This window comes from Clytia hemisphaerica, unplaced genomic scaffold (genome assembly GCF_902728285.1).
Source record: "Clytia hemisphaerica strain Z4C2 unplaced genomic scaffold, Clytia hemisphaerica genome assembly, whole genome shotgun sequence".
NCBI classification, from domain to species: Eukaryota; Metazoa; Cnidaria; class Hydrozoa; order Leptothecata; family Clytiidae; genus Clytia; species Clytia hemisphaerica.
The window spans coordinates 753,006-778,079 of NW_027103528.1; the positions used below are offsets into that span (position 1 = coordinate 753,006).

Below are 25,074 nucleotides of genomic sequence, written 5' to 3' on the forward strand. Positions count from 1 at the left end.
CTATGTTGGGTTTTTTTCTCGGTGTTTTGTAGGCTTAGTTATATCGCCATACAAAGTAAATAAAACCCCCTGGAAATCTTTAGGTTTTGATAAGCAAAACACTTACATACTATTGTTTACTTTTCAGGTATTCATCCAATCAGAATTCACGCTCAGAAACTTCCAACCAATTAAAATTCAACCGTGGCGCGGGAAATGATCCAATCAGAATCCCAAAGCTAAAGACTTACAGCCAATTAGAATTTGTTAGCAAGCGGTATTCATCCAATCAGGTTCGCGTAACACGAAAGCGAAAGTGAAATTAAAGGCGGAAATATGTTCTTTTTTCAACGTGATTTGCATATAAGTAGTAAGTCTGCGACCGCAGTCGGAGGCGACCCGAAGGCTCCTCTTTCGATAGCTATCTACCCGAAGGTAGGGGAGGGCGCCACTCTATCTCCCTGGATTTCTCCACTTACCCTTGATCCTTCTCTTTAGTTGCTTAGCATCAAGCAGAGAGGCATCAAGTACCATTTTGGAAATCTTTGGTATGACCCGGCTGGGGGTTGAACCCACAACCTTGCGAACCGTAGCCGGATGCTCTACCACTGTACTACGGTCGCATATATTAGAACAGAAAGAAATGCCAATTTGTCAAAGATTTGTTTAAAACCACCATATTTTTTGTTGAGTATCGCCTAAATTTATCTCGGGTGAGTTAGGGCTTGTCTAGATTTTTAAAAATCACAAATCCCGAATCTGCGACCAAAAGCACCCATTCTCAGGGATTCACTTATGGATTTTTAGATGACCTATACCTTCAAGTTTCAGGACCCGATGTTACATAATTAAATATTAACCTAAAAATTAATTATTAAAGAAAGTGTGAATTGTGACGTCATCAAATTATGACGTCATAAATCGTAAATTAGCTCTAACTCTATAAGTACATGTCAAATCTTTGTCAAATTTGGACCAAAGACGCATCTTAATGGTGCCAAGCTTTTCAATGAAAAATTTTTTGAAGATTTTGATGACGTCAGCAAAAAATGCAAAAAATTGAAAAATGCAATTTTTTGCTGACGTCATCAAATTTTTCCAAAAATTCTTTTTCAAAAAGTTACATTTCAGTTAGATGCATCTTTGGTTCAAATTTGGGATAGATTTGACATGCATTTTTTATATTATAGCGATTATACGATTCATGACGTCACTAAACTCGATCAAATTATGACGTCATGATTACAATTTCTTTAATAATTAATTTTTAGGTTAATATTTAATTACGTAACAACCGGGCCCTGAAACCTTAAGGTATGGAGGTACTTTAAAGCCCTAAGTGGATCTCTGAATCTGGCTGCTATTGGTAGCGAAAACTTAGGGGAAACTGTTAGGTTTTTGAGACTTGCCCTAAGTCACTCGAGATCAAAAAAATACGCATTTCAACATAAATTTTAAAATCTTTTTTATTGTTAAGTGTCCCTGGGGCTCAACGTCGAAAGGAAAATAAGCGGGCGGAACCGCCCTCGTAGTTTAATCCTGGGGCTGAAAAAACCTGGAGAAAACCTTTTCCGTACATATAATGTAGCTGAGGAATTTTAAAAACACGGCATTTTAAGTGAAACAAGATGGCGGAGAAGTAGCGATTGGAGGTTTTTGTAATTAGATAGCATGACAAAGGTTTGTTATATTTTAGCATAACAAAGACAAACTCAGGAGGTAAGGTAAATTGCGTTTTGACTGCTTTTAACCATTTTTCTAATACAGAATAACTTCAAACTTGACTTCACTGAACCTAGAGGACCCCCCCCCCTGAGCTCCGGAAACTTCCGGAGTTTTCCGGAGCAAGTGATTTTTAGCATGTTCTACAAAACCGTTTAAACATGGTTAAAAGAAATATGCAGATGTTTTAATAACATATTACAGTCTTTGAGGATGATGGTTCAGCCATTAATGAAATTGAATTTGTCACATTATATTCAAAAGCATCACTAGTCGAAATTTCGAAAAAATAAAAAAACGTGAGGTTTCACTACCCATGAGTTAGCTTTTTCTTTTTTAATACGCGAGTGCGCAGTTAGTTTTCACATGATTAGCAGCAAGCGCTATCGTAATTACATCGCGGATATCTTGTTCTGGAACACCGGAAGTGCACCTGAACGTTCCAGAGTTCCGGAGTTCCGGAGTTCCGGTGCAGACCAATTGCAGAAAATTGTGCTCCGGAACACCGGAAGTGTGCTCCAGAATCTTCCGGTATTCCGGAGCACGAAAAAAACGGCACTTTTTGTTCCGGACGTTTCCGGAGCACCGGGAGGTTCCTGAACCTAGACCTCACACACTGACCATCATCGTGTCTAGAGACCACATGTTCAACATGTTTACTATGTGGCGCTGTCTCACGGAACTGGATCTCCAATGCTTCTTGCACCTTCCTATCAAATTTATTTTCCTCTCTTTTAAGGAGAGATACATCATCCCATTTCAGTCCCTCTTTACATATCCTTGCATGATTCGTAATACCAGATAAACCCCACTTTTCGCCCTCAACGTTTTTCTTATGTTGATTCACTTGTGTGGTTACTTTAAAGTCTGGTCTCTGGTGTTCTTTGATGGGAGCCGACTCTTGTTTTTGGATGTTAACAAAGACTTTAGATTCGCACCACTTTTGAAAACAGTTCTGTAGCCTGCGTTTCTAAATGATTTTCTCAATTTGGAGCTCAGTCCTGGTATCCAAGGTAGCTTGACAATTTTTAATTGTTCTTGGTCATCGTCAGTTTGTCTGTTAGGTCCGGCTTCTTGTGCTTGGAATTCTTTAGCAATTCTTTTCAAAGTCGGACAATCATAACCATTTTCCGCAAAGTTATCAATCAGGAATTGAATCTCTTCATCTCGAAACTGTTCGTCGCAGGTCTTGTGAGCGTGATTGAGGATTTCTTGGCTGCAATGTATCAGGGCTTCTCAAAGATGGATTTTAGTAATGGCATTACTGTTTTAAGTTTTGTCAAATTAAAGATGACATTCACCGGTGCACCAGATCTCTTAATTGAATCTCCAACAATATTGAACGTAAAATTTCTTCACCTCTTGAGCTTCCTCTTTCACTTTCTTTGAGGTTGATTTATCACTTAAAATCTTATAGTTAGCATTGTTTCAATATGATTCTCATAAAAGATAGGCGGGTATTTCTAGCAATATCTTGCCTTAGCACACACTTACCTAAGACAATGGGGAATTCAATGCTCTGTTTACCTTCGAGCTCCAAAAAAAAATTATTGATGCAGTAAAATTTCATTATAGACCTTGCTTGTCATGTTGAATAGTTAAAAACTCCAGCATCAAAACAAAGATGAAAAGAAATTAATGCACACTCATAATAATTATACATTAATGTCACTATTTTAATGCAATGTTTTGATAGGCTACGTCATATTTTTCATTGTTACGAACATAAAACTCCTACTCTTCAGGATATGCGCACTGCTCTTGTTTTGAATATTGAATTTATCCGGATACATCGCATGCATACTGAGGTTTTAATGAAACAATAGAAGTAAACTAAAATCTGCAAGTGGGGTTTCATCCCTGCTCGAAACAGCAAATGAAATTTCATCTTTAAGACATGAAGACCATGAAAAAGCAGGAATGTAGTGTCTGTAGTGTCTTCACAAAAGAATCCGAAGGAGAACTACCGGAATTCCAGTCCCACACAGATCGCTTCATCAAAAGAATACCAATAACAAAAGATCTTGTTTCCGAATCTCTACTAAAACTAGATTACAACAAATTGTTTGGTCCAAATGAAATGCATCCAAAAATGTTAAAAGAACTTGTAGATTATATCGCAGAATCACTTGCACTTTTAATACCGGAAGAATGGAAATTAGAATGTAACTCCAATTTATAAGAGCAAAGGAGCACAAAATTTGGCTGTCAACTACCTGTAAGTTTGACTATTTTCGATCGTTTGTACTGTAAGCTGATGGAAACAATTTTACGAGCGCACATTACAAAACATCTTGACGACCTGGAACTCCTTTCAGATAAACAATATGGTTTCATTAGCAATTACCTATTTCGATTTTGCTGAGGCATTTGATACCGTGCCACACCGTCAATTGTGCAAAAAACTAATGGGATATAGACCCAAATAACCTACTCTTGATTGGATAAAAGCATTCTTTAACGGATGTAAACAATAGTTAATTTAGGGGTAGGGGGTAAAAGTCGGTATCTTCAGATCCTCTTCGCCTGGTGTTTTTTCTGTTCCATATAATGATAGAAGACATTTAAAAAAATTTTTTTTCAATTTTATGCATTTTTGACCAATTCCAGCCCAAAAAACTGCCGGGGGGGGGGGGGGCTTTTTTACCGAAAAATTGGTTTTTTTCGAGGTTTATTCTTCATATCTCTTCCAAAACTTGCTCAAACTCTTTGTAACTTTGCAAAATGATTTGATATGATTAAAGTAATGTTGTAATGTTTTTGGGTATATAAACAAGCATTTTAACAATTTTTCCTACAATAAAAGGGCTGTTACAGCAAAAAAATTTCAATTTTTTCTCAAATTTACAAGAATTATGTTAAAAAAATGCTTTATAGTAGGGTGGAGCGTCAAATGTCAAAGTCAGAAAATTCAAGATGTAGTGTTTTTTTCTGTTGTGACTTTTTTCATTAACAGAGTTTAACGAGCTTTAAATTATTTGTAAAAGAAAAATCACAGTAAAATGTTGAAGTTGAATGATGGAAATGAGATACCACTCGTTGGTTGTAAGTATTTCCTGTACAATTTATATACAATATTAGAAAATCAATCTTTAGAAAGAACTTTTTTAACCAATGCAAAGACATTTCACCATTTTTATTGTATAGCTCAAATTTTCAGAAATTTGCTATTAGGATTTTCATGATATTTTGATCTTTATGGATTACATCGTTATTTTCAACCCATTTTGAGAAAATTTAAAAGTTGTGAAGATACTTGCATAACCCTGTAGCCTCTTTTGTACTAAGTTTTTGCCCAGGGATCTATTAACTGATAGCTATAGATATATCCGTCTCCATGTATTTCACATTTTGGTTACCTTTTCATCATGATATGATATGTAGAATATATTCATTTGTTTGCTTTTCATGTTCTTCTTTTTAGTGGGTACATTTCAGCTGAGAAACAATCTTGCTCCAGATACTGTTTTAAAAACTTTGGATGTCGCTTTACAAACCGGCTACAGACTTATTGGTAACATGGCAAAAGTTTTCTCAATAACATTTTTTCTATGCTTTTAAAAAGTTCTAATTTCCAAAGTGAAAAAAATGCAAGTGTGAATGTAAATTTTTTTAAATTGTCCTCCTTGTCTTCGATACAATTTTGATAGACTACTGTTGAATCTATATGTTATTAGTATATCATACCTGAAAAGCCAGTGAAATTCATGTTTCTCATTTAGATACAGCGTCTTGCTACAGGAATGAGAAAGACATCGGTGAAGCACTCACAAGTTGTCTATACGAGAAACACTCTCTATCAAGGAAAGATCTTTTTATCACCAGCAAATTAGGTATGGGACAACATCTTCATTAGTATAGCATGCTAGACCACTAATTCGACGTATAGAAAAATCAAGCAAAATTTAATAGAAGTGAAAAATTGTAGAACACAGACTGATATTATCCCGTAAGACTGATATTTATCCCGTAACAGTTATCGTAATGCCGTATAACACCAATATTACTGTATTACACAGATAATAAAAGACTCCAGTCTACATAATCACCAATTTCACACAGCATTTGCATGTAACTTAGTAATAAAACGTTGATCTTATCTCTTTTTCCCCTTCCTAGAAAATTTTACATAACCTTTACATTCCTTTTTCTCTTCAAGCCCCCAAAGAAATGGGATATAACTCGACTATAGCCACCTGTAAGAAAACACTCAATGAATTGCAGACTGATTACTTGGACTTGTATCTCATACATTGGCCTGGAAAAAACAAACTCAAATCCGATGATGAAATGCATAAAGAATATCGAAAAGAAACATGGCGTGCTTTTCAAGATCTCAAAGAACAAGGTTACAAATTATTCATTGATTTATTGTGCTCAAAGTCAAGTGTCTGATATAAAGTTTTTATTGTACTGGTTTTATAGTCATCTGAAGTCCTAACAAATGCCTATTAGAATACACGTTTTTTTACTAGAACACCTAAATTTTGGCTGAGGCTGGATGTGCTTATTTTCTTGGTAATTTCCAGGGAAAATCAAGACACCGACCCTACCGATTTTTAGGAAATGATATTTTGAAATATGTTTTAAGCTACTCGAAAAATGAGGCTAGCCATGCTCTTATGATGGTCTTAAAATTTCGTTCATTATCCAGTTTAAATGTTGTTATAAACTTAGTTCTTATTAAGAAAACATGTAATCGATTTTTGTGTTTTTCTACTGCTCAGGTTTCGTGAAAAGCATTGGGGTGTCAAACTTCACCATGGATCATTTGACGGAACTGATGGAATTTTCGAATACCAAACCAGTCGTTAACCAGGTTTTTTTGTTTGTCACAAAATATTGAAATTTCATTCTTTCACTCTTTTTATTTCGAACCTTTTACCTTGTTTTTCCTTTCGAAAAGTTGATGAATTTAGTGCTTACCATCTCCCTTCAAAGTTTAAATTCAACCATGTTCAGATCCAATTATCAGAAAATAATCTTTAGATTTAGTAGGAAAATATTTTAAATGAGATTTCCGAAATCAAGACTTAAAAAGAAAGTTCTGAAGCATGTTTATGATTTACAATCGCCCATATTCGCCAAAGCTTCATTTTGAGAGAAGAATCAGCATGTACGATTTTTAAAGGTAGAGAGTCTATCAGCTAACAACCTACCTGGAAGTGCTTGGGATTCAAACACAGTCCATTGCGGTCCAAGTCTGTGATTGAAACCTTCACACTACCAATCGGAAGGATGTTAGTAAAACACAGTGATAGCCTTATCCAGATGGTGAGTGAATGTATACCAAGTTTATCGTTCTACGATACTAAATTTCCATTTTGTTTAGGTGGAGTTCCACCCTGTACTTTATCAAAAAGAGCTGTTGAATTTTTGTCAACAGAACAATATTTTCCTGCAAGCTTATTCCTCTCTTGGTACAGGCCAGGTAAAATTTCTAATTTTTTTGTCGTATTGTCTGGATTAATGTTTTGATAATGAGCTCAATTTCAACTGTTTGCTGTACTGTACTGGTCGAGTCTCAGGACTGGCGGATTTAAGACAATAGAACAAGTACGTCGGAAACATGCGAAGGAGTGCAACGCTCGTTAAAAAGCAATTACAATTCTCTACATCTGATAGGTTCGACAGGGTCTAAAACCGCCTATGTTCCAAAAGTCTGCGATAAATAGGAAAGGGAGCTTGTTCTTTACACGGCTTGGACATGATATTCCCTTCTTCATTTCTTACAGCTTTTAAACAACGAAATTGTGAGTGAAGTGGCTGACATGAAAAATTGCACGAACGCTCAAATCTTATTGAAGTGGGCTACACAACAGTCTGTCGGTAGGTTATCGCTTTAAAAAGGGAGTATTCCCTACTCTGTCGAGAGGGCTTAAAACGTGTTCTATAAGAAATACTGATTTTCCTGCACAATATAGAGATCTCTTCCAAATGTAGATTTTTGAAACACTTTTTATAAAAGAACTTTGGAATTCCCAAAGTATAATCACTAAAAAAAAATATTTATCTCTGGTATGAACGGAACAATATATCCTTTTTTCTAGGTGTTCTTCCGAAGTCAACGAAAGCAGAACACATTCGAAGCAACTTCTATTTATCATCGATCCACTTGGACCCTCAAGATATGGAAAAACTAAGCGCATTGCATTGTGGGACACATTATTGTTGGGATCCGAACAAAATCAAGTAATGGTGGTGGAGGTAGGGAACAGTTTGAGGGGCATTAATAGTTTTGTATTGGGTCTCAATGATTGATTATTGGCTGTCCCCTCTATTCCCCAACGGAAACAAACCATCACTGGGCTTCTGTCAATAGTTATAGTGCGCTGAATAGCAAATTGAATTTATCGTAAAAAACTTTATGATTTATTTCTTGTTATATTTGATTTACAAAGCCGTAAAAGTCATTCTCCCATACATTTGCAACATTCGCTGATTTCGTTTTGTTGAGTTATACCAAAAAGACCATGCGAAACGTTTATAATATATCACACAGCATATAGACATGCTTTCCATGTGGTTTCCAAGCCCTTAAAACAGCAGTCCAACTGTTTCTTAGAAACATTTTAATAATTACAGATTTTATTATTAAAGACACTCTCTAAAGCCTTTCATAAATACATAGGCGCACAACCCCCTTTTTAAAAATATCGTAGAATTTATAGTATAAGTTTCAGCAACTGTTATTTTTTGTAGCAAGGTCCTAGAAAACAAACTTAAGATATGAATATATTTAAATTGTCTATGTAGTTACATACATGATGATATAGGTTTAATATTTTCAAACACAATTAAGGCTTGTCAGTTCTTATACTTAAAGTTTGTTTAATGGCTTTTGAGCCTACCGCTGTCACTGCATGAAGATACTTTGATATTTATAAACATTGACAATGGTTTGCTCAAAAGGTCACTCCTCCCATTCATGCCACCCATTGAGCAAGTCAATTATTTCAACCAGCATGTGTAACAGTGGTTTAACTATTTGCACAGTGTTTTTAGAAATCATAAAACTCTCTTTTCTGTACATTCATCTGCCAATCTGTGTTTTCTTCGAAGGCTATCTCGACCTTTTTTCAAGCTTAGATTTTGTTATTGGACTGGGAGTATGATCATCTGTGGCTTTCATATACTTAGGCCATCGGATGATCTTTCTTAGTAATGCAGTTTAGTATTGCAATTTCAGTTTCAAGAAGAGATGCTCTCACGCAATATGGGGAAGTAAAAGAATTGATCTTGGGGCTAGATAAAGTTTTCCGTGTTCAATAAAACTTTGGTGATACGAATTTATTCTCGTCGTTGCGTTAAATATTTGTTACGTCATCACAATGTGATCATTTTTCTTGGGATTCAGCGACCAAGAATCAGATTTAAAAGCGTAGAGAATTGTAAAAGATATGCATGTATATTGAGATTTTGTTAATAGACAAATGAGCTTTGTTTTGTCGCGGATAATTTGATTTTAAGCCACAATATTTATACGTCTGAGACTATGGAGATTCATTACCTATTATTTTTGACAGGGCAGTTTACAATTTTCTACTCTCGACATCTTAGTGAATGTAGCGCTATTAAAATGCAGTGTTTTCGGACATAAAGTTGTGCTTAAAACACGAAGAATGATGGTATCAAAATCGTAGATTAATCAAACAAATTACGAGTGCAGAAGAATTCAAAGTGTTATAAATTATTCAATAAAACTTCATTGAAATTGAATGTTGGTTCAATTCTTGATTTACTCATTTTGATTCATTCTATTCAAACTAAATTCAAATGCTTTCAATCCCCTTCACAATTTATGTTTCAATCGCTACATTTTTCGTCTTGAAAGCTGGAGTAACTGTTTTTTACGTTGAGTAATCTGTTGAGTGAATTCGCTTTTTATTCGTTTTTTTTTTATTTTAACTGGTTAAAAACAAAAAAAGATTAGATAAGATTCTCCAGTGTCCAGATTATAAAGTGGGTATTCTTTAATTGTTGTTCTTTAAAAAAAAATTTTCCAGTTTAACTGTCAGTCTCATTGTTACGTGGAACTCGCCGCAATTAGCTCCGAAACAATTAATGCACATAATTAGATTGATTTTAGTGGGTGTTTTTCAAAGAAGTTCAAAGAGTGCTTTATACACACTTCACATTCGGCCAGCTGACACAAAATCTTTCAAAAAATAAAACGACCTTAAATCTGCTAAAAACTTTAGAGATCATTGTCACAAGAAAAATTGTGCACGAGTTTGCTTGAGGAAATTCAAAAATTGGATGACAATTTAATCATAAAGTATCCATTCTTCATTTTTAGCGCATCAAAAACAACACCAAAAAGATGCGATTGAATCGACTACTATTCTGCGTTTTCTGCCTAGCAACTCTCGTTTTCGTTCTCGTCTACATTGTCATAGCGAGTGGACGTGAAGTGGCCGCGCGGACGCATCATAAAATGAAAAATTTCCATCAAATGATGTCTGCAGATCATCTAACACTTCTATCATTGGTGGATAATTTACGAGATCTCTCCAAGCAGATTAGAAATATCGACACGAAAAACAACGAAACGCAGAAACAGATTCTCAAAAGTTTCAACCATAAGTTTGATGTTCATGAGCACGTGTTATCTTACCTCCAAACACAAGATAGGATCTTGAAAAAAGAGAAAGACACGGAACGTTTGAACACTGAGAGATCAGTAAAAATACATGGACCTCTTTGTGACGATCAGAGAGCAGAATCTAAACTGATATTATCGTATAGTATCTTTGGAGAGAAAGCGGAGAGTTTGAGTAGATTTATAAACATGGTACATAACGAGTCAATAAATATTTATCCATATAACTTATTCACTATACGCGTCTACCATGATGGGAAGTTATCAGAAAAGACACGTTCCCGCATTAAAAATCAATGTCCGAAGGTCCGGTTCTGTGATATCAGGCGAGTTCCACATTTCGGTGATTTATCAGCACACATCGGAACCGTATGGCGGTTTCTCCCAATGGCAGATAAGACTGTTGAAGTATTTTGTTCCCGTGATCTTGACTCTCCGCTTCTTCAACGTGGTGGAGACGCGGTCAAAGAATGGCTATCAAGTGATCGTCTACTACACGTAATGCGAGATAGAAAATCGCACATGCTTGCTATCATGGGTGGTCTTTGGTGCTTCCGCCCCACCGCCAGTCAACCGTTAGGCGCTCAATTCTTTAATCAGATTCTAGATAAATCGAATACAAAACTTGAAGTTGATATTTCTACTCGTGATGATCAACCTATCTTAACGAATGTCATTTGGAATAAACTTCGATCAAAGGCTCTACAACATGATTCTTATTTCTGTGAAGTCTACTTTGATGCTAAACCTTTTCCAACCCAAAGAAAGGATCATTTTGTTGGTTGTGTCCGAAATTGTGGAGAATTTAGACCAGAACTTTGTCCAGCAAGGTGTCGACCAAAAGAACACCAAGATTGGAATTATTGCTAGTTTGTTTTAATGTTTTCTAAATTTTTAAAGAAATTGTATATAAGTGAAATTTTTATCATTGGCAAAAGAAAAATTCTATGAAAACAAATCAACCTTGAGTTGTAGACTTTATCAGTCTTGTATCAAAACCATTAAGATATGAAGTAAACATTTCGACAATAGTTCTTCCTTTTCAAACAAAAAAGTTAAGGCGAAACTCCTCCTAAATCCTTTTGATAGTTTTAATCGATTGATTCTTTGGTTGCCCAAAAGGAGTAAGAAATGGACAGCTCGGACATAAGATTTCGAAAATAAGGAAATTAAAATTATGACGAGAATAGTCTTTGATCCATTTTCCAATATTTTGGCAATAAAAATTAAATAAATACATCTCGTTTAAAAAAACTGTACAAAAAGAAAACTTGGTTGGTCAAAAAAATTTCTTTAAAAATTGTATCTGATTTCCCTTTAGGACTCACTAACCAAACAATAATGTATTTTCTTTTTCATTGATGTTGGACAAAGTTGTTTCGTCACGCCATCGCATACCATTGTGGAAGCTGCCAAGGACGTCTGCATTTGCATGTGGAAAGCTTCGAAGAATGTATGTCTCATTTATTAGACTGTGATAGGAGTATAGCATAGAGCTTAGTATTCTCAATCCAGCCTTTTTGGTAGGTTTCTTTCATCTACTCTTTCTCATTCATCCATCAAAGATATTAAAGGTACCAGATAGCTGTATTCGTTACACACAGTGTAAAAATTTGAATGCGAGCTTAGGATTCGAGTGTTTTCTATTATCAATAACAACGCTGTCTATGGTATTAGACATTTTAATCGCTGTTACCAAGCAACGGTTTTCGCTGGGTTTTCGTCGTTCGACGTCATCGTTTGGAATCTCCACCTTGTCTATCGGTGCTTTGACCTGCACCACTTCACCTTCCGTCCATCTCTCTCAAGCGTTCGATTCCAGGGTATCGGTTTCATCTTCATTCAACAAAGGTTGTGATTTAGTTTTCCTTACTGGGTTCGGTGAATAATTATTCTTCTTACGATCGCGCCTGATCATTAAGAAGACAATAGTCAATACAATTACAAAGCAACTAGCTATGATGCCAACTCCAATACTTATAAGTTCGACAAGTTGGAAAGTGTACCCGTCTTTGCAGACACTATCCATTGGACCTGTATTCGGAGCAGGTGTTAATGGAACTACTTCAATATATTCTGTAGAGTTTTTGCCACCGTCTGATGGCGAAGTTTCATTTTTAGTGGAATTATTTTTCACACTTTCATCCACTCCTATCGGTGGCTTCTCTGTAGGACATCCTTTAGGCTCACAAGTCTGATATTGGCAGAGCTCCATTCGCGGACAGTTCGTGCCACACCCAACAATGGATTTTGGACAACGATGTTGTACTTTCTGCATGCAACTACAATTCGACCATTCACCAAATGCCACACCCTCTTCCGGGCAATCTCGTTTTTCGGTATCTTTACCGTTACACTGTCCGGGCTTACTACATGTTCGGGCACGTGTTTCATATTTGACCGATTTGTCAGGGCAATTGCTCCATTTTGACCACTGGGTCCATATGATGTTGATGATTTCTAAAGAGATTAAATCACGTGGTAATTAGTTTGAATTCTCAAGTAGAATTTAACGGCTTGCTGATAGATGCTTGAGGCATGAATATTTAAACAAAGGTTTTTTCAAAGTGCTGCCTGTTTGTAGGTTTTCCAGAAACATTGAGTTGGTTTCAAAAAATGTTCAGCAGTTATTTGTAAACCCATGATGCAATTTTTTTATATTAGGACCCAATAAACATATCCAAATCATGACAAGATGTTTACCTTTCTTTTTCGGACACGTTGTACATTCGAAATCTCTTCCAATACATTCACGACCTCCATTTGCTGGTTTTGGTGATTCACATTGCCGGGACCGAATCTTAGTATCGTTTCCACATTTGACATGGTTTCCACATTCGGACCATTCTTGCCAAGATGACCACGATCCATCAATTGCACCTTCTTTCAGCCATCGGTCAATGTCAGTGACAGCATTTGCTGAAATTGAATAGAAATAATGTCGAATGATTTTTACTTACATAACTCAGATACAAAAACTTGAGGAAATTAACTAAAGTTAAGATTGTGTTTAAACTTGGCTATAAAACAAGTAGAAAGTTCTGTTCATAATATTTATGACGTAATGTTTTGTACGGAAGCACCCATAAAGGTCTGGCGTTTGCCACTAGTTTTATGATTTGAATTTAAAGTAAGTAGCAAAGACCCAGTCTGTTTTGGTTTTACGTCATGAATATCACGAATAATATGTCGTCATAGAGTGATTGCTTAGTGAGTGTAGATTTCTATTGTACACAAAAGACCAAACATATGTAACAGTGCAGTGCAAAATCCGTTTAGGACCTGAAAGATTCTCGAGCATAAGTTTACCAACCTGTGCAGTTGATGACTTCGGTAGAAGCAACGTCACAAAGTTTAAGATCACACGAATGACATTGCCGGTGACGAACTAAACAATATTTTTCTTGACCTCCTTCTTGTTCTTGAGCTTTCCATGAAGACCACGCGCTGAAGATGTCTGAAATGATGAAAATTATTGTCTTTTAGTTTCATAACAAAGTTTTTTTTTCATCTTGTCGTTGAGTCATTTCTGACTTCAGACAGGCTTCAGTCAAAAATGAATCTTTTCAGTTTATGCTAGTTTAGTATTAGTCTAATAAATGCGATCTCTGAATTTTAACATTATGCTCTTCTCTCGAGCTGCTCACCATGTTTCCGACTAGGTTCAAAGAGTAATAAACAAATACGAAATATAGATACTCTAGAGGAAGAGTTCGATATAATAGTATTTGTGTGCTATTTTCTATCGAGAAAGTTCCTTTTCACTTGTTTCAGACGATTCACCCCTTTGGTTGCCCTACAAATTCCACAAATTCGTTTCTTACCCAGTCTGTTTGGACATTTGTTGAGATCTTGCAATAAAGTTTCATTCCCGCTACTTCTGACAGAAAGACATTGCGATGTTTGCATGTTCCATCCGCATCTGGGGTTGTGTGCACTGATACAGTCACTGTAGAAAGAGAAACATTTCAGATGAGATGGAGTTTTTATAAGATACTATAATAATTAGTCATTTGATGTAATAAAAATGACGCGTTCTTTAGAAAAAGTAAAAAGATTGTTTTATTACTGGTTAACGACCAACCAAATCAAATAAGAGTTTGTAAAAACTCCATCTCGTCCCAAACATTTAAGATGAGTAAATAAAGTTAACTTTAACCAAGGCCTGAATCATTCACATTCACATAGCATCAGGGAACCAAACTCCTGAACCACTCTCAACAATAATTGTTTTATTTAGATCAATTTTGACGTAGGAGAATCTAACACTTAAAAGAAGAAATCTCTATGCTGATTTTGCAAGTTTTTTTTGCCTGATGCAATATTAAATATAGTTAATCAACATATCAACAGAAACACTCTCATTATCAGTCAGTTACATTGGTCAAGAAGTGACTGTGATTTTTTCCTTGCTCGAACATATTCATTACTGCTGGCCATCAAACATTTATCCCCAGGGACTGTCTAACGGATCCCTTTTCCAACTTACCTTTTACCATTGTATCTTGCACAGCTATCAACATTATACGTCATCAGTCGGCTACCATCTGACGTCGTGATGTATAGCATACGCTGCAAGAAAAGAAGAAGAAGCATGTCATATTCACGAAGTAGAAACACTTTGTTCAAAATATTGACTCTGCTTGAAGGGATTCAGTGGACTCGTTGATTCAAACGTCTATTATCCAAATCTTTCTATAATTCGAACTCTTTTTGAATCCCAGTTAATGAGTTATATTTCGAATCTCTCTGTAATTCGAACAAATTAGATTTCCCATTCGAGTTCGAATAAGCGAAAGTCAACTATACTTTATCAGTAAACTATATCTGTATAGATAGATGCTGGCTTACTAGTAAACAAGATAATAGATAGACAAAAAAGTGAGTAAAGCCAGGAATGGACTTGTTCTTGATTATCTTGTTGAAATTCTACTGAAGACTATATCTGGAGTAAGGATTTAAAGTATTAAGTATTTAAAAAGATTTTCCGTCCAACCTCGAAATGGAGATGTTAGAAATCACTTTTTTACCGAGCAGTGTGGGCTACCGAGTGGTGGTCTGTATCTTAATATTCAACAGCACTTGGAATGCAGTGAAAGTTATTCACTTACCTCTTTATGGTTCATTTGGAAAATCTTTGGATTCTCCATTCCAGTTGCAATTTCTTCAATGATACATGATTCTTTTGTGTTCCCCAAGTTGGCGTGTAATGTGAAAATGTTTCCTTGGTCTGTGAAACAGAAAATGAAAGCATCCTGTTTAAAGTTGCCCTTGCTAATTACACACACGAAATGATTGCGAGATGTATAGTACATAATATTTCTAATAACTTGGCAAGGAAGGAAGATTTGTTTATGAGCGAAGACATTTCCAGACAATTTTAAAAATATCTACTTACCATCAATGATATTGAGAAGGGTTTCTTGTGCTTTGTTTTCTCCTGAAAATTGGTCGATGGCGATCTTGGAAAATCTGAAACAAACGAAAAAAAAGTTTACACAATCCAATTGGTTGATGACTGTAGATCTGAAATGAAATCTATGCTGGAACTAGTGAGAATTTAGGAGAAGAGGATGAAAGATGTGAAAAAGATGAGGCTACTATAACACCCCTTTTTTGGTTTCTCAGTTATTTCCCGTTTCTGAGAGTGACTCAAATACTTCTTTCATTCATAAATACCTGGTCACTGGTTTCATGTATTGAAAGATGTCTGGTTGAGTTGAGATTGTCTTAGCCATGATTCGATGTGATGAGACGAACATTGAAGATTCCAGGTTTAGACTGTTGGTCGGTTCTTTGCCAGGCGAAGTTGGATTGATCGAAGATGACAATTTCGTTCTGTTTACTTTGCACTGAAACGAGATGTTATTTAGTTATTTTATGTACGAAAATTCCACCTTTCCGACCGTACTCGCGCGGTCAGGCGCATGCCTCTTAATTATTTAATTATCCCTCTAAACTCGATCCAATCCTTTTTTGACACCTTTTTCTATTGTCTATAGGTGCAAAAAAAGGACTGGGACGGTTTTAGGGTGGTAAAACGGACAAAAAGATGCCCACGGCAGCAATTGGCGGCTACGTTCGAAAAGGCGTATTGTCTTATACAAACCTACCAAGAAGGATTTACAAAGCTGTCCTATTTTTAAATGGACAGCGGGAATGATTTCATTCTTCTTACCCCATTGAAGATTTTTGGATTTTGAATTTCATTCCATTCCTTGTTATTCTCATTCTTTGCCAGGAAGTTACCAGAGAAAGCTTCTTCCAAGTCTTCAAATTTGAAGGTGCAGATAGTGGATGCTAAACTTTCATGTTTTGTCATGGTGTAGATAGCATAGAAGATCTTCTTGGTTGCGTCATAGTCGACATCAACTAAAACAAGAGATGATATTCATAACCTAGTGCTTGTTTTATTTATGTCTGTAGTATAGGGCTGAGAAAAATGGTTAAATTGATGGTATTAGGTTTTGAAGTAAGACTTTTTTGATCTTAAGAAGGTTTGGCTTAACTTTCTTTAAATTATATACGAACTGCATGTGGATCGCTTATTTTAAATTTCAAAAATATTTCCTTCTCTAAACATAAGATTCTTCCTGGTATCTTTGAGTTTAGTAACTGTCCACCTAAAGATCCTAGTTCTGTTTCCTTCGAGTTTTGTTTTTTAATACACCTTTTTCGCCATGAAAAAGACCGCTTACCTAGATGTCTGAACACCATTTTGTTATCTGCACGATTGTAAAAGCAATTCAAACGAGCTTTCCTGAACGTTGTCCATAATCTGTTGGAAATGAAGCTAGGTCCGCCATTATCAGTTTGGCAAAACCGCCCAACGGTGGGCGTTTGTTGGTTCCCATTTTCCTCAGCTTCTTCAATAAAGAATTTATAAACGCTATTCCCGATGTAGAAACTTTTGATGAACTCGGCACTTGGTTTGACGTCATCGGCACCAGTCTTTAGTTTCGCTCTGTATACTGGTAATTTTTCTGGCATAAAACTACCATGGACCTCTGAATCTCGTCCTTTCTGATCTTTATACGTCGCTACAATCATTTCTCCGAGAGAAGTGATTTGACCGATGACTCGATGCTCAGGATTCGGTGAAGCACAAAGTCGGTTTCCTTCTCTTGTCACGTTTAAACTGTCTTGTGAGAATACTCTATACACCGGCCTCGTAGAGCCAGTACCACAAGCAACGATTTTGTCTTTGTACAAATTGATTAATGTCACGTGATTATTGCAATATTCTTTGGGTACCAACCCTTCACTTAAACATCGTTCGTTGTCGACTTTCCATGATATATGAGATATATTATTGAGATTTGTTCCGTCCAGCACGGTGATGGAGTTTCTAAAAGTTGGTAGAAAAAATGTTGGTCAAGGATATCAACTTTTAGTATGAATTGGAATGGAAATCATTGATGGCTATGTTTTTAGCGAGCACTCCATTTTGAGTTGCGATTGTTGGGATTTATATTCGTGAGACGAGAGAAGCTCCACTATGATTTGTTTGGGGAAGGCCTATCTCACGAATCTATCAGTTGCCATCAACAGGTATCTCTTCTTCACGAAAGAAAGAAAAAATCAACAACAGCAACAACAACAACAACATACCTCCCTCCGGTGTATAGTTTATTTGTTTTTTCGTTGGTCACGATCGATTGGAATGCTGAACTCTTTGAAATTTCTTTCGTGTTGAAATCTAGAAAAAAAATGATGGATGGATGTAAAATAACGTTGACCTTTTATTCTTATTATGTAATGTAGGGGCACTTTAGGTTTTTGTTGAAGCATGAAAATAACATCTGACAAAACAATTAATTGTGACAGTCTAAAATTACTTTTCGTGTGGGTTAGTGTAAAAACATAATACGTTTCAAATGAAAGACCTGAGAATGCAATCAACAAGGTTCATGTCTGACCTTTGGATTTAAATTGGATTAAATCTTCGGCCAACTCTGAACTGACCCTGACTACACGTTTTTTATAATAACAAACTAAATAAGAATATAAGGCTTCGATGGCCAAAATCTTAAGAACAAGTTAAGAACATTTTTAGGCTTTGTGGACTCCAAAACACCCAATTCCTTAGAAAAATGGACAAAAATGCTCAGAAAATGGAGAAAATAAGAACATGTTAAGAACATTTTTAGGCTTAAAACTCAGAAAAGTTAAGAACATCGTCTCTAGTTTTAGCTAGACCTTTTGAGGAAAAAACGAAAAGCCCTTAATGCTAGTATAACAAAAACTGAGAAAGACCTTACCTCTTTTTAAATCCTCCTTGGTAAATTTTCGATGTTTGGCAGGAATACAGACATCACCAAATACCAATAAACATTGAACACATGTCAACAATAAAAATACAAAAACCTCCATCTTGAATAAAAAATTATAAACTCTATATTGCGTTGTTTTTAAACTCTTAATTTCATGTTAATTTCTCTTGGTATCCTTCTAAATGAAAACAAAAGCAAACATTATTTTTAATCATAGTATAGTAGAAATATGACTAATCGGTAAAGTTATAAACAAAACATGAGGAAAAGATTTAGGAAAATACACTCATTTGGAAAAGCAAATACAGCTCAAAATATAATTTAGTATGAAAAATAATCTTTCAAAATATCCGAACGGACTTTCCTTCAATATTTCTTGTGAATGAATGACAAGAAAATTGAACCACGTAGGTTTGAAATCATGATATGTTGTCTCGGTACTATATCCGTCAACTCAACTTCCACTTCAAGAAATCCTTAATGACGATGAGATAAACCTAGCAAGTCGTTAAAACCAGGAACTGTGTTCTACAACACATGACAGTACTCCTTATTTCCGATACACTCAAACAATTCTCTTCTCTTAATCACTGCATCTTGTCCTTATTAATAAGCTCTGATGTTTAGGTTTTTTGTGCTCAATAACACAGCACGTCGATTCCATATTCACTATACACAGTCTATGCAACCTTCACCAAAATTAATTAATTTCTGTCGACGGAGAACAGAAATTTAATTTAAATCTCACATCCTGTTACGAAATTCATGTTTTATCAATCTGTACCAAAGTCTGAATTGTTGTACCAGCTAATAGAAATCTCAAACTCTCTGCAGGATATACTTGTAAAATATACTTTTTGCTTACATTATCCTTTAACTTCTTGTCTGTTTCAACTAAGATTATCAGTACTGATACAGATAATGAGTTTCAAGAGTATTATTTTGTATAATCCATTCTTCAAATAATTCCTTTATTTTGTTTTAAGTTTCTTTTAATTTTTCACGTCTGGAATGATAGACCAAACATTTAAAAAAGCACTTCGCCCTTAGGAAACAACCTTACAAAGCAGAGAAAAAATATTATTTTTAAAAAGAAATAATTTCACACCAAGGCTCATATAGCAACCAGATCTATTTATATTGAAATCTCGAATAAAAATGTGAAATTATATTTCTATGTTCTTTGTTTGGGTGTTGAAAGAAGCAAGGTGTTTAGTTTCAATGCAAGGAAAGACAAAAGACACTTTGTTGAAAATGATTCATAATTTAATCTTATTCCTTAGACACGTCTGGCGACAACTTTTTTGGGGAAGAAGGAAAGCAAATAGAACTTTTCGAAGACGATACAATCATCAAACACTGAACCTCAGGTACCTTCTTTCTTCTTTACAATCCTTTTTAATGGTCAAAAGCCTACACGAATTGTCCTCTTACTATGTTGAATTAACCCTTTCTTGACGAACGAATGAGCAACTGGTCGACCCATAGTTTTGTGAGAAATTTTAACCATCTTTACGCCAAAATACAATAACGATCAAAAGCCTACACGTATTGCCTTACCGTGTTAATTTAAAATGATTTATCTCGTCAGAGACACGATGCCTGTGTAAAAAAGCGATTAGCAAAACGCACGAGCCTTCCTCGTCCCCCACACTTCATTACTTGTATCAAGTAACCAACCCTTTTGAAAGGTAATAATCTTTTTTGGAACTTGATACGTTAATGAATCAAATGAAGTCATCTCAATTTTTTAATATTAAAACTGAAATGCTCCAATTTTGCCCTATATAAATAACACAGTTGTAAAATTAACCTCTCTTTAAAGGGATTGTCTTCACTTCTTGGTCAAGGCGCTCAGTTTACAACTATAAATGTTTGAAGGATGACAAATCTGTTGTTTTGCACGCTTCTGACTACTTAACTAGTCCCTTTAATTTAACGACAAAACCGTCGTTAAAACGGTTAAAACTAAAACTAAAACTTCTCAATGGCCCAATCTTATTATATACGGCCAGACAGCCAATCATAGGAAGGGTAAAAGTCAAAAGGAGCAGCTAAAACATATCTCGGTTTTCCTAATCAGGAGCTTCAAAAATTCCTTTTAAAGAAGCGAAAGAAATAAAACCGATCTCAAGCTCTAACCAAAGAAAGAAATCATTTTGATGAAATTTTCCTCTATTTTTACATTCTTTCCATTTTTTCCATATCATGTCTTTCTCCTTCAAAGAAGGCCTCATTTTTGAAAGGAGACTTTAATATGATTAAATTCGTCTTTCTCTATACGAATTTAGGTCAATGTTTTATAGTTTAGCATGTGATCATCTCTTTAATGAATGTCGTATTACTTTCATAATTTCATTGACTAAAGAAAGAATAAAACATAAAAGGTCATCTTTTATCATAAATAATACGACTTAAAATAATTTTCCCAGTTTTCTGTCATAGTTTGACTTGACTGCTCTGTTTGGTGGTTTTTGTTACATAATAACACTCAATGCCACCTCCAAACAAAATTTTTCATTGCAAAAAATTTGCACAGTACATGAACTACTATACGATCCTACACAGCAGCAACAAACTGGAAATGAGTTTGACATTCAAAATAGTCAAACGATGCAACAAAAATAAATCAATTTGATATGCCACAAAAATGAAAAATAATTACTTTCAAAATCTCTTCAATTTGCAATTACTGCGACGAAAATAGACCTTTTTCAGACATACAGTATTATCCCTTTACTTTACCTGCCTGATAAACATGTCCATCCAATAAAGTTTCAGACACCCTTCAAGAAAGGAGTTCCAAGAGTATTGATAATTTACACAGTATTCTTTCTAGAATCGGGAGCTGTAATACGCCATTAAGTGCAAATAGTGTCTTTGCATCTAAAAAGAAGATTCTTCCCTAGAAATATGACGGACATTTTCTTTTTCACAATAATGCTTCAAATCCGTTCTCTGTAAGGATAAAAAATTATACCGATCAGGAAAATCTAAATCGTCAATGACGTCAACACGCAAATCCTTTAAAAAAATAAATTTAATCATTGTTCAAAGTTTAAAATTTTCCTTCCGTTATCATTCAACTTCTAATTTAAACGAGGAAGCCTCAAACCTGATCAATTTTCAGAAACCACACAACTTTGACTTGGAAAATCAACACAAATAGTTTGCAGCGGTGTGTGTGCCAAAAAAGGTGAAATTTATATCAGAAGATGCTCTTTCAAAATTATGTTCGCCTTTGTATTGGGACCGAGTGCACGTTTTTTTGATGGTCAAAATATTATGAACAAGTTAAGAACTTTACGGACTCTAAAATACCCGATTTCTTAGGAAAATGGACAATAAACATGCTCACAAAATATTGAAAGTAAGAACATTATAAGAACATTAGGCTTGAAAATCAAAAAGTTTTAGATTCTCTTATAAGAAAACGTGTATCATCCATCGATATTCCTAATTAATAATCCACTAAAATGCATTTACCTTTACAAAGCATTGAGGAAAATGGGAGAACAATCAACCAATCTTGATATCAAAAGAATCAACAGCTTTAAGTAACTGCAGAATAGAGAAGTATTCAAGATAAAACAGCTTTGAAGTTAAATTTATATTTTAAGAGCAATCGCTCAAGATCAAGCATATCAACGTTTTGATTACAGATAAGCCGTATTATCGACTGGATAATGAATATTTATGAACAATACGTCGTAATCCAATTGCTTACTTCAAAATTGGACAAATCGTCCGTTAAGTTTTCATTTCTACCTTTGTATTGTGTAGTATACACTTAAAAAAGCTCTTCAATCGATATTTTACTCAAGGTTTGACCTCCTTATGACTAGATATTCTCCAAAAGTGGAACTTTGAATCTTTAAGTCTTCTCAGAAGCTGCATAAGTAACAAACCATATCAAAACGTCGCTAAACATCAACGGAAAGTTCCCTTCCCAACAAAAACAAGCGCCAACTCTATCAAGGATAGAAAAGCTTATTACAGAACGAAAATAGACATCTAAAATGCGAGAAAGGGTTGCAGCTTAAAACAACCCCTCGATGGATATATCAAAAAATAAGTTTTCCTTAAATTGTCGAAAAGAGGTGGGACACTGTTTGAAATATGAGATGTTTTAAGAAATGGATGTCTTTATTAATTACTTTGACTGTGCTTGACACCACTGCGAAATTGTTAGTTTAAAATATCCCAACTTTTTGCACCATTTAGCGCTCGTTTTCTTTCTGCCCCTCCTGTTTGTTTACAAATAATGTTAATTAACATCCATGTATAAAGATGTACAAAATCTATTGCAAAAAATACCAGAAATATTTCTCCCTGTAAGGAAAACTGCTAAACTTTTTTATGATAGGAACAAACTATATAAGAACATAAGACTTCGATGATCAAACTATATAAAACAATTTAAGAACATTTTAAGGCTTCGCAGCCTCAAACACCCACAAAAATTAAGAACATTTTAAGAACAAATTTAAGCTTGATACTCAAAAAGCAAAGAACATCCGATGGCTTCAAAAAATTCTTGGATGTTAAAAATCAGGTGTACTTTTAAACCGATCATTTCAAATCACGTACACATCTTTCTCTATAAGGAGCACGTTTATAAGGAACTTGAGGCTGAGAATGGTCAGAGAATTAAGGAATTCCTAAGGAACTGCTCAGGCTGAGAATAAGAAAACAAGGTAAGGAACACTAAGAGTTAAATTTGCACACATTTACAAAATCCTAAACGAAAAGATGACAAAATATTGACGAAACAACTTTCAATAAACATATTTTCCTGTGTTCCATTGGTATACTTACACATCAATTACATACTGAGCAAATCCAATCTTAACAGCTAAGTAAATAAGGAACTCGATAATGAACATTGAGGCTAAAATTCTCTGGCAAAATAATGAACTTCATGGTCGGCCAAGTTTAGGTTCTTTATAAAAATCATGTATAAGTTTATCTTTTAAAAAAGGAGGAAAATTCCTCCTTGGGACAAGTAGCCGTCCTCTGAATAAAGTTTGAAAGCCAATTTCAGCCAATTTACCATTCGGAGTCAGGAGTCTCCTTAATGTAGACGCCAGCTTGCCCAACAAACCTTCAAAAAATAAGCCATTGTCAGCAAATTAGATTTGTCTTTCGAAAGTACGGCTTTAAATAGCCTTAGTTTAAAGCTTCCTTCTACTCATATAACAAATCGAAAGTCATTTCACTGACATGAACAGTAACACAAAAATAAAACATTAAGAGAGGCAGAGAGAAGTTTTGTAGAAAATGAAAATAAAACTCTAGTGAACGTTATATTTTGAAACTAGACACAAACATTGAAACGCTACGGCTAATATTGACTTCACAGAAAGAATATAGTCTAAGATTTTAACAAAGAAATGCTAAACGCAATCTAAATACTTCTCGTATAGGAGAAGTGTTAAGTGAGAAAATAAACATAGATAAAAGATAAAAGAGGAGGAAAGATTTGAGTAAGAGAGCAAACATTTATAAATGCAACCTCTGACATACCTTTATCTGTATTATCAACAGTCCACCTAAACAAAAGCTATAAATTGAGAAGTACCATATTACCGGACTTCTTAATCGCACCAGTAAAAAGCTGTCCCTGGGTAAAAGCTTATCTAATTAAGAACAGACCTTGAAGGGCTGTTTCTTCATAGACCTTGAAGGACTGTTTCTTAAAAAACAAAATCATTATTTAATTTTACTTTTTGTGTTATCATTTTTTATAAAGATGTTTAGCAGCTATTGAAAATAACAATAAAATCTATTGTTCAGAAGCATTGCCATTGAACATTTATCAGAAGTGAAAAACACAAAAAGTAAAACTAAACTGAAGATTTTAGAAAGAAAGTTTGTTGCCAAGACAAGGTTTCAAAGCATAATTCTGTTCAATTTCGAACTATCTATAAAATATGTTTTAAAAGTTTTAAAGTTTTAGAACAAACAACAAGATTTAAAGACTGAGTAAGCGTCACATATTAGAAAAAGACAGAAAAAGAATTATCATCTCAAATATCAGTATGCGCGTGCTATATGTCAAACTTTAAAGGTATGATATGATATAAACACAGAGAACAGTGATAAGAGCATGCATGAGAAAGCAAGAAATTTTGTGGTCATAATCTGTTTGAGATACAGTAACTTTCAGGTAGTTTATTTGAACCGTTAAAGAAAGACGTAATTTGTCTGGTATGTCGCCACTTATAATAGTTGTAATATTTTTTTGGTAGAAGGAAAATGGTTTTCTCAACACTAGGAGAAAAAAGGAAAAAGGCAAGACCACACCCCAATAAGTAGCAAAGAACTAGCAAATATACCGATATCAGTGCCTCATTTTTTCCTGTATACCTAATTTCCAACTGACCAATTTGGCGAATCATGTTCAATTGAAGCTTAATTCAATATTTCTCAATACTGTAGTACCACAATCTATGACCAAACCAGCCATTCATCAGCAAGAGAAGATACATAAATAAG

General features: G+C 34.9%; 2 protein-coding genes across 4 annotated transcripts; one reads left to right on the top strand and one right to left on the bottom strand.

The window, feature by feature from the left end:
* Window positions 1-3,036: 3,036 nt before the first annotated feature.
* LOC136799458 (glyoxal reductase-like) lies at window positions 3,037-19,946 on the top strand. Of its 3 annotated transcripts, none has more exons than XM_067056169.1 (9): window positions 3,037-4,746; window positions 5,126-5,215; window positions 5,424-5,534; window positions 5,861-6,049; window positions 6,429-6,520; window positions 7,034-7,132; window positions 7,437-7,530; window positions 7,752-7,908; window positions 19,860-19,946. In XM_067056169.1, exons 1-8 carry the CDS (start codon window positions 4,704-4,706, stop codon window positions 7,895-7,897), a joined length of 864 nt encoding a protein of 287 aa, XP_066912270.1. In that variant the 5' UTR covers window positions 3,037-4,703; the 3' UTR covers window positions 7,898-7,908; window positions 19,860-19,946. The 3 variants fall into 3 exon arrangements, with proteins under 3 accessions (XP_066912270.1, XP_066912268.1, XP_066912267.1); XM_067056167.1 differs by lacking the exon at window positions 19,860-19,946 and adding an exon at window positions 10,001-11,265; XM_067056166.1 differs by lacking the exons at window positions 3,037-4,746; window positions 5,126-5,215; window positions 5,424-5,534; ... (4 more) ...; window positions 7,752-7,908; window positions 19,860-19,946 and adding exons at window positions 9,599-9,663; window positions 10,001-11,265.
* Window positions 11,496-18,766, bottom strand: LOC136799457 (semaphorin-5A-like). The gene is made up of 12 exons (XM_067056165.1): window positions 18,565-18,766; window positions 17,915-18,002; window positions 17,002-17,651; window positions 16,482-16,675; window positions 15,983-16,155; window positions 15,702-15,775; window positions 15,415-15,533; window positions 14,793-14,875; window positions 14,128-14,252; window positions 13,617-13,760; window positions 13,007-13,222; window positions 11,496-12,763 (listed from the first exon to the last, which is right to left on the bottom strand). The coding sequence occupies exons 1-12, from the start codon at window positions 18,674-18,676 to the stop codon at window positions 12,108-12,110; spliced, it is 2,634 nt and encodes an 877-aa protein (XP_066912266.1). The 5' UTR covers window positions 18,677-18,766; the 3' UTR covers window positions 11,496-12,107.
* Window positions 19,947-25,074: the final 5,128 nt, after the last annotated feature.